The sequence below is a fragment of the Haliotis cracherodii genome, unplaced genomic scaffold, assembly GCF_022045235.1.
Source record: "Haliotis cracherodii isolate W230 unplaced genomic scaffold, xgHalCrac1.p SCAF_13, whole genome shotgun sequence".
In the NCBI taxonomy this organism is placed as follows: domain Eukaryota; kingdom Metazoa; phylum Mollusca; class Gastropoda; order Lepetellida; family Haliotidae; genus Haliotis; species Haliotis cracherodii.
Window position 1 is genome coordinate 33,961,078 of NW_027266268.1, and position 10,682 is coordinate 33,971,759.

General features: G+C 43.5%; 1 protein-coding gene across 1 annotated transcript in view; it reads right to left on the minus strand.

Moving 5' to 3' along the window:
* The window catches only part of LOC139459214 (protein mono-ADP-ribosyltransferase PARP15-like), a 31,099-nt gene extending 21,476 nt beyond the window's left edge, over window positions 1–9,623 (minus strand). The window contains exons 1-6 of the mRNA XM_071240669.1: window positions 9,501–9,623; window positions 6,327–6,620; window positions 5,661–5,939; window positions 2,605–2,657; window positions 1,535–1,771; window positions 820–1,035 (exon numbers count right to left, since the gene is read on the minus strand). Of these exons, the coding sequence (XP_071096770.1) occupies window positions 820–1,035; window positions 1,535–1,771; window positions 2,605–2,657; window positions 5,661–5,939; window positions 6,327–6,620; window positions 9,501–9,525 (1,104 nt within the window). The 5' untranslated portion in view covers window positions 9,526–9,623. The remainder of the gene's footprint in view (window positions 1–819; window positions 1,036–1,534; window positions 1,772–2,604; window positions 2,658–5,660; window positions 5,940–6,326; window positions 6,621–9,500) is intronic.
* Window positions 9,624–10,682: the final 1,059 nt, after the last annotated feature.

Sequence of the window (10,682 nt, forward strand, 5' to 3'; positions counted from 1 at the left end):
TTTAAGGTAATGTGTGCAATGTACTGTTAGTCTCCTTATCAATAACAATAACGAAGTTCCTTTAAGGTAATGTATGCAATGTACTGTTAGTCTCCTTATCAATAACTATAACGAAGTTCCTTTAAGGTAATGTATGCAATGTACTGTTAGTCTCCTTATCAATAACTATAACGAAGTTCCTTTAAGGTGATGTATGCAATGTACTGTTAGTCTCCTTATCAATAACTATAACGAAGTTCCTTTAAGGTAATGTATGCAATGTACTGTTAGTCTCCTTATCAATAACTATAACGAAGTTCCTTTTAGGTAATGTGCGCAATGTACTGTTAGTCTCCTTATCAATAACTACAACGAAGTTCCTTTCAGGTAATGTGTGCAATGTACTGTTAGTCTCCTTATCAATAACTATAACGAAGTTCCTTTCAGGTAATGTGCGTAATGTACTGTTAAGTCTCCTTATCAATAACTATAACGAAGTTCCTTTCAGGTAATGTGCGCAATGTACTGTTAGTCTCCTTATCAATAACTGTAAAGTAGTACCTCCAGGAAATGTGGGAAATGTTCTGTTGGACTCCTTATGATTAACAAATTAAGTACCCTAAGGTAATGTGTGAAATTTACTGTTGCGCTGCCTTTCTGGAGAGAAAGGATGCTTTAAGGCATACAATACTTTCTCTGGAAGGAGGCGTCAAAGCCAAAGCCAATGCTGAAGCCGAAGCCATTATTATACAAATGTTGTAGAACAACAACTTAGTCCAGGGTGCAATTACTTATTTGAATCAGAATATCAAATTAATAGATAACTGTCAAGTCAATTACCTGGAAGAGACGGTGTTTGGGCGGCTCAACAATAACAAACACTTCAAGACCTGAGCCCATGTTAGAGGTGATCTCACTGTACACTCCCATCAGCAGCTCCACCAGCGTGGAAGGGGGATAACCCAGCTGACCGGAGCCTAGGGCTGGAAGGGCAATAGACTTGAAGCCTCCCTGTGTGGTCAGCTGAAGACACTTGAGCAGAACTGTCCTCAGTGCCTGTTGAAGGCAACAATGATCATCATCTATACATCCTTCTATGCTTACGCTCTCTGTCTCTCTGTCTCTCTGTGTCTCTCTCTCTCTCCCCCTCTCTCTCTCTCTCTCTCTCTCTCTGTGAATATATCTACGTTTCTGATCAAACTATATTAACCTGCACATTTACATGACTTTAGGTACCCTAAATCCATATATACATCCCCGTTTTGACATTTCAAATCTGTATATCTACTCGTACCAACTCATCCACAATTCTGCGTATTTATCTGTCCTCTGCCAACACACGCAAACAAATGCAGATGCAACTGCACACAAAGACACACACACACACATATTTGCATGCGTACACGTAGCTATAAAAGTGTGCAATTATCTAGAACGAATCGAGACCTCACCACATGCACATTTCAATCACTATTTCTGCTGTAACTGACACGCCAATGTTAATAAATGGTAAAATGAAGACTGTAAAAAACAAAATGACAAAACACGTTCTCACGGATATACAGTCTCCATGGTAATCTCCGTCAAAGCGAGACAGGCAGGCATGCAGGATCAGAGAACAATGAAGACGTCCCGGCATGGCGTCCACGACATCGCCGACTCGCACCCCGTGTGGGTACCGCCCATCTAGGCTTGTTTGCAGGTCAGGCCCTGCCATCGTCGAGACGACACGGGAGAGAGAATCCTTATTCAGATCAAGATCGGGGGACACCGATGTGACAAGGACATCCGCCTTTAAATGACAGTTTTAAAAGGTAAGGTTTGCAATCAAACGGGAACATCTCAAATGCAAAAAATATGTTATTTTGAAAATATGATTATTATTTTGAGAACATGATTATTATTTTGAAAAGTAATTGACGTCACTGTTTATGTTCAAAAGTACGCTTTTACCCACATATATATATCCATGTATTTTTGGGAATTATCTCATATGGAATTGATATCATTTTAGATATCACCGCCACACCATGGACACCACATGGGCACCTCATGAACACAGATAGCCAACAGTTCTGTGTCAAGTCATATGACACAAAGAGGCACAATAAAGACGTCCACGCCATCAGTTAACCTGTGTCAATTATCCGAAACAGATTCCGCTGACGTTAAGGACAAAATAGCGGTGAAAATTATATGAATGAATCACTCAAAATCAGCTATGACACCAGGTGTTCGCGAAAAGGGTAAGCTTGCCCCTCCTGGAACATCCGCCACGCACACAATTTGCACACAAAGGTATGTGTCTGTTGCCTAACGCTGCACAATATTACTCCTGCAGGTAAACAAACCTGACAATCAAGCGATGGACCAGACATCCAGTCACACGATAACACATTTACTGATTTTGTTGAAACTTAAAACGATATGTTAACTGAAAGTCATAGTCATATTTCCATAGAGCGGTTACAAACCCAGAAATTTGATACTCAGTTTTGATTATTTACAGAATCAGTATGTCACTTGGAAAACAGAAATAGATGTAAATAAAAATGGCTCTGCCGTTATCCAAATGTTTACATATAACCAGATCTTCCATGATATCAAACAGTTTGGATTCAATACCTTTGCATGTATAATGTTCCCGCTCAGCAAATGCACGTTGAAGTTTTGTTTATCTGAAGAGAACACTTCATATTAAATCATGCACATTGTGCTACAGTAAACTACGGTTATAACGAACACAAAGGGACCACTAATTTTAGTTCGTTATAACCGTAGTTCGTCATAAGCATATATACAGCATATATACAACAAATGGCCGGGACTAAAAATAAGTTCGTTATTAGCGTCTTCGTTATAAACGTAGTTTACTGTATAGTTCTAGTTAACGACAGAAAATATACGTGTATTATGAAAAGCCTATGTTAACTTTCAGATAATGAACACTGCTGCCTTGTTATTGCTCTTACATACATATCTTGATTGTGTAGAAATGTTTTTAACTCCACTTCCAACCTTTTACTGCGGTCTGTCGATTTTCGAGTCTTCGCCAGTCAAATCAGTGGTTAATAGCATGGGTCACTCGAAAAGATTTGTGACACATTGTACAAACCGATCCCCATCGTAATCGGTTGAAAGCATGGGGAATTAACGAGTGCATATAAACCAGGTAAGATGAAATATTCGTATTTAGAATGCACACAGAGCGACAAACATATTGCACTTGGAACCTGAAAACCTCTTGTGGAGACTAGCGCGGGATCCTGGCAACTTTAAACTCTAAGGGGAGATAAGCACAGTGTACTGGCATCCTGATGTACACATGGGGTATTGACAATGTGAAAGTGAGTGAGTGAGTGAGTGAGTTGGGTTTATAGCCGTTTTTAACAGTATTCCAGTTATATCACGGCGTGTCAGCTTAATGTGGAGGAAAGCCCGAAGTGATGCAGGTCTCAGACGTTTACCACTTTGGTGAAACCCACGAGCACGGGTATGGTGCTGACAAACCTAGAAACATAAACGGGGCGAACCGGGATTCGAACCCACAATCATAGATTTCTGGCGTGCCCAAGGGACGCAACCCTGCACAGCGAATCGCGGAGCCTTAGACGACTGGGCCACCCGTGCCCCTACAAAGTGAAAGCCACACAGAGAAGATGAAAACCATAGTTGGAGACAAGAACAGGATATTGACAACTTGAAAACTAGGCCTACCCCGAGGGAGACACTACACTACTACGTACTGACTACCTGGAAGCCACACGTGGAGACACGCATGGAGTGCTGACTACCTTGAAGCCACACGTGGAGACACGCATGGAGTGCTGACTACCTTGACGCCACACGTGGAGACACGCATGGAGTGCTGACTACCTGGAAGCCACACGTGGAGACACGCATAGAGTACTGGCTACCTGGAAGCCACACGTGGAGACAAGCATGGAGTGTTGACTACCTTGAAGCCACACGTGGAGACACGCATGGAGTGCTGACTACCTAGAAGCCACACGTGGAGACACGCATGGAGTGCTGACTACCTGGAAGCCACACGTGGAGACACGCATGGAGTACTGACTACCTGGAAGCCACACGTGGAGACAAGCATGTAGTACTGACTACCCGGAAGCCACACGTGGAGAGAAGCATGAAGTGCTGACTACCTGGAAACCACAGGTGGAGACAAGCATGGAGTACTGACTACCTAGGAAACCACACGTGGAGACACGCATGGAGTGCTGACTACCTGGAAGCCACACGTGGAGAAACGCATGGCGTACTGACTACCTAGGAAACCACACGTGGAGACACGCATGGAGTGCTGACTACCTGGAAACCACACGTGGAGACACGCATAGAGTACTGACTACCTGGAAGCCACACGTGGAGACACGCATGTAGTGCTGACTACCTGGAAACCACAGGTGGAGACACGCATGGAGTACTGACTACCTAGAAGCCACACGTGGAGACAAGCATGGAGTGCTGACTACCTTGAAGCCACACGTGGAGACACGCATGGAGTGCTGACTACCTGGAAGCCACACGTGGAGACACGCATGGAGTGCTGACTACCTGGAAGCCACACGTGGAGACACGCATGGAGTACTGACTACCTGGAAGCCACACGTGGAGACACGCATGGAGTGCTGACTACCTTGACGCCACACGTGGAGACACGCATGGAGTGCTGACTACCTGGAAGCCACACGTGGAGACACGCATAGAGTACTGGCTACCTGGAAGCCACACGTGGAGACAAGCATGGAGTGTTGACTACCTTGAAGCCACACGTGGAGACACGCATGGAGTGCTGACTACCTAGAAGCCACACGTGGAGACACGCATGGAGTGCTGACTACCTGGAAGCCACACGTGGAGACACGCATGGAGTACTGACTACCTGGAAGCCACACGTGGAGACAAGCATGGAGTACTGACTACCTGGAAGCCACACGTGGAGAGAAGCATGAAGTGCTGACTACCTGGAAACCACAGGTGGAGACAAGCATGGAGTACTGACTACCTAGGAAACCACACGTGGAGACACGCATGGAGTGCTGACTACCTGGAAGCCACACGTGGAGAAACGCATGGCGTACTGACTACCTAGGAAACCACACGTGGAGACACGCATGGAGTGCTGACTACCTGGAAACCACACGTGGAGACACGCATAGAGTACTGACTACCTGGAAGCCACACGTGGAGACACGCATGTAGTGCTGACTACCTGGAAACCACAGGTGGAGACACGCATGGAGTACTGACTACCTAGAAGCCACACGTGGAGACAAGCATGGAGTGCTGACTACCTTGAAGCCACACGTGGAGACACGCATGGAGTGCTGACTACCTGGAAGCCACACGTGGAGACACGCATGGAGTGCTGACTACCTGGAAGCCACACGTGGAGACACGCATGGAGTACTGACTACCTGGAAGCCACACGTGGAGACACGCATGGAGTGCTGACTACCTGGAAACCACACGTGGAGACACGCATGGAGTGCTAACTACCTGGAAACCACAGGTGGAGACACGCATGGAGTACTGACTACCTAGAAGCCACACGTGGAGAGAAGCATGAAGTGATGACTACCTGGAAACGTCACCGTCCGGACTAATGGGGCTCACTATACAACGATCTCACGAATTATTCCCAGTTTACCGACACAAACCTGTCACAACCTCCTCCATACTGATGTTACACTGGTGTTCCAGCTGGACCTTCTGGAGAAACTGTTGAACCTCTGACGATTTCAGTATATCCCTGAGACCCGGTCCTCTGAGTGGGAAGGTATTTGTTGCCAGGTAAGACGCTACTGGCGTCCTGATGCCATCCAACACTGGCGTCGGGAGATACGGTCGCAACTGCTGGGCCGAGGACAGTGAAGATTGTTCCGATGACTGATAAGTTGGAGCTGTTGGCATCTGTCGTGGTTCAACTGGTATATTTCCTGATGGGAAGTATAGGTTTGTTAGAAAGCCTAGTATTGCCAAACAGTGAATAACTGTTTGAGTTGGTGAGTAAGTAAGAAAACTTTATGCATAATAATTTCTGGTTTATTGCATATAGTGACTTTTCGATGGAGGCTGGTGGGGGATTTTGTATGGAAATTAGATGTATATTTTTTCATTTACAGCTACAAAACCAGATATTTGATCTATTTATAAGGGAGACATCTGCAACGTCATTTTTTTTGTGGCAGGCAAGTTCTTTTTTCTTCAACAGTCTGGCGCATAATATGTTATTAAATGTTTTTCGCTATAATCACAGACTCACTCATTCACACAATACACTTGCAAACACAAAAATTCACATTCGTACTAAAGTGTACACGAACCGTTGTTGAACAGTTGTAAGTCTGGATAAAGCCTTGGTGTTGCTGCTGTGTTGACTTGGGCATTCTGTAGAGTGTCCTTGTGGTTGAGCCAATTATCACAATCATTGTGAGAGTCAACAGGACAAGGTTCAAAGCCAGCGTGAGGTTCGTGGTCATAGGATGCCATCAGACGCGACAGAAGGAGGGACTCAATTTCATTTATCGGAGCCTTCTCACTAAGGGTTCTGTTACGGTTTGCCATCACTTTGCAATTGACAGGTTGTGTCAGGACTCCATATCCAGCGGGAACATTTCCTGAAATAGAATACGACCTATTACATGTTTGCAATAACAGATATTCTGCAAAATGAAACGAAAAAGTAGTCTTATCATAGATCGCTTGTCAAAATGACAGTATCTGACCAAAACTGAAGTTATAAAATCATAAAAATAAGTTCATTCTCCCCCAAAACTAACTCTCAGTAGCGGGTATGTCACCGTCGTCTCATGCTCCCAATAAGTGCCCGGGTGGTTGCCAAGGGGGCAGTAAGAGCACTGCTGAATTTCTGCAGATTTGGGGGAGAACAGGGCGTCATGAGAGGGCAATCGGCAGCTCGTTCCACGTGTGTTCGACAGGGTGGAGATCTGCAGACCAGGCTGGCCACTCCATGCGGACAATGGGTTCCTTCTCTACGTAGGCACCAACGATCCTGGCACGATGAGGTCGTGCGTTATCTTCCAAGAGGATGAAGTCTGGTCTCACGTACACATCCAGCATGTCACCCCTGTAACACACACCTGTCATCGTGCCCCCGTGTAGGACATGGAGATTGGTTCGTCCAGCTCTACTGACCTCACCCGAAATCATGATTGAACCCCCTCCATTGCGGTCATGTTCGGTTACGTTAGAACCCTGAAATCTGTCTCCTTGTCTACGCCAGTCGTGCACGACGACCTGTGACGTCTAGACAGTATCTCGACTCATCCGTAAAATATAATGGAGCCCTGGTCTGTCCCATTGACGTGCCCATAACTGCATGCCTTTGTCCGTTCACCGTATTGAGGTACTATAAGGGCATCCCATCATTGTGTATTTGGATATTTTAATCCTTATTTGTTGGATGAGTTTTTGATGTCATTGAAACTAGGGGCGGTCGGGTAGCCTAGTGGTTAAAGCGTTCGCTCGTCACGCCGAAGACCTGGGTTCGAATCCCGACATGGGTACAATGTGTGAAGCCCATTTCTGGTGTCCCCCGCCGTGATATTGCTGGAATATTGCTAAAAGCGGCGTAAAACCAAACTCACTCACTCACTCACTCACTCATTGAAACTAGATCCTTAGGAGATTTTGAGCTGTATACATGTATGGTGCAAACGTTTCACGTATGGCTCCCCAACGCATAGTTTACTCGGATCAATTGTTTAACTCGTACTCTACCATGGATTTGAAGAATATGAGATTCTGATTGGTCAATTGGGGGTTTAAAAGCATTAATGATACCTCTGACTGAAACAGTTGATTTGACTTTCGTAACACCGCGGAAGCTGATTTCAAGAAAATGACTCCTTTCTCAATCATTGTGTCATTTTGAAATAAAGATACGATTATGGGTTACAGAATGCAGAGTTGCGGTTAGTACAATCTTTAAAGTATGTGTGATAATACATTTTGGGCAGATATTACTATAGTAATCGATGAGGCTAGAACACATGCTTTACTCGGAGCCACTGTTTACCTGGTATTATCGCGTGAGGTCCTTATAACGCTGACGTGTGACAGAAAATAACTTCCACAGTTATCACTTATTTATATTTACGTAATCAATTACGCCTTATGTGAGATCGTGACATAACAAGTCGATATCTGGGACAAGCACAGGTAATAATATCTTCCGCGTAATTTCCAGCTTCGTTTGCCACAGGTGGCCCAGTGGTTTGAAGCATGTTTCTCAGAATCTCTGCACTTGTACACAGCAGAAAGTATTTTAAAAATAACATGTCGTTTTTAGTTGCAACAAAATAAATACGCGTGTTATCGTGTCTGGTCCATCGCTGGATTGTCTGGCCCATCGCTGGATTGTCTGGTCCATCGCTGGATTGAAACTCACTCATTAACTAACTCACTCATAAACTCACGCAGAAACTCACTCATTAACTCACTCATAAACTAAATCATCAACTCAAGCAGTAACTCAGTCATAAACTAAATCTTCAACTCAAGTATAAACTCAGTCATTAACTCACTCATAAACTCACTCAAAAGCTCACTCATAAACTAAATCATAAACTCGCGCCGAAACTCACTCATAAACTATATCATAAACTCAGGCAAAGACTCACTCAAAAGCTCACTCATAAATTAAATCATAAACTCGCGCAAAAACTCACTCAAAAGCTCACTTATAAACTAAATCATAAACTCGCGCCGAAACTCACTCATAAACTAAATCATCAACTCAAGCAGTAACTCAGTCATAAACTAAATCTTCAACTCAAGTATAAACTCAGTCATTAACTCACTCATAAACTCACTCAAAAGCTCACTCATAAACTAAATCATAAACTCGCGCCGAAACTCACTCATAAACTATATCATAAACTCAGGCAAAGACTCACTCAAAAGCTCACTCATAAATTAAATCATAAACTCGCGCAAAAACTCACTCAAAAGCTCAATTATAAACTAAATCATAAACTCGCGCCGAAACTCACTCATAAACTAAATCATAAACTCACACAGAAACTCACTCTTAAAATAAATCATAAACTCGCGCCGAAACTCACTCATAAACTAAATCATAAACTCACACAGAAACTCACTCATAAACTAAATCATAAACTCGCGCCGAAACTCACTCATAAACTAAATCATAAACTCACACAGAAACTCACTCATTAACTAAATCATAAACTCAGGCAAAGACTCACTCAAAAGCTCACTCATAAATTAAATCATAAACTCACTCATTAACTCACGCAAAAGCTCACTCATGAACTAAATAAATAAACTCACGCAGAAACTCACTCAAAACTAACTCATAAACTCACACAGAAACTCACTCATAAACTTAATAATAAACTCATTCATAAATACTAGTACTCACTCATAAACTCATGATGCTAACTGCGATGTCCAACTCTGTATCATTTCAATCTATTTTTATACAAACATCTTAAGATTTCACATAAACTTACCCTGCTTATCGATGCAAATATCCATAAATCACATGGAAGCATGGAGCAGTCTCCCCATGTCATGCGAACATTCGCCACCTCAACGCAGAATACAAGCGTATGTCATGCTACTGCGTTGTTGGTCCGTATGTTGATCTTACGTTATGTTGGTCTCAGACACTAACAGTGTGTTTAATTGTATACTTGGCCGGAGGGGGGGGGGGGGGGGGATCAAGCAATCTACCCTCCCTCCCCGCCGCCTCTTGTGTGGTGAAATCTCCACGTAATAACATGTCAAAAGATTATCTGGTCACGGTGTATGTCGTTAACAAGCTTCCTGGTCGGACCGTCTCAAGCACCATCTTGCTGTCTGGCGGCAAAACGTACGGGTCAATATTTACATAGCTCGCTCCCATTGTAAAACTCTATAACGAATAGTTATATAAATGAAAGCGAGACCAGAGGATTCACGCCCACTGTAACGTCGGAAATATAAGACGATGTGAACCAGCGGGTTTTTGTATAAGTTGGTTTTCACTTCAATATCGTGAGGAAATTAATGTGTAGACAAATGTGTTTAGATAAATGTTTGCCGATGAAATATATGAAACGCGCGTGTGCGTTACAAAAACATACAGGGCTATGGTGGCCAAGTAGTCGAAGGAACCGGTATTCGCCGTGCGGATTTGCGGCCCTTTGACGTACCAGGATCCTCTGGTCGTGGGTTCGATTCTCAGATTATCTCTAACATTATCCCCGAAAGTGGTAAGTATCTGACAGTCTCTCCTTTCACACCACGACAGCATGCGCTATATAGCTGTAATAATAAAAAACACCATGGTCCCTCACTTACAACTTGATATACATTGCTCTTACTCACTTGAATCAAGCACAAAAAAACTAATGCTGCTAATGTACGAATATGTAAATATACCACGTTAATGTCAGAGTAACAAGTTTCGTCGAAACAGATTCCATTTGGTGTGAAAGGAAATGCGCGGTGAAAATTATATGAATGGATCACTGAATATCAGTGATAACACCAGGTGTTCGCGAAAGGGTTCGCGTGTCCTGTATGTCACCCCAACAAAATAATGAACTGAAATTTAAACATATTGAAATAAAAGCGAGAAAAACACTTTCCATATTCATAAGAAATACTGTCAAAGACAGTCGATTCTATGATTCCGACTATATCATATG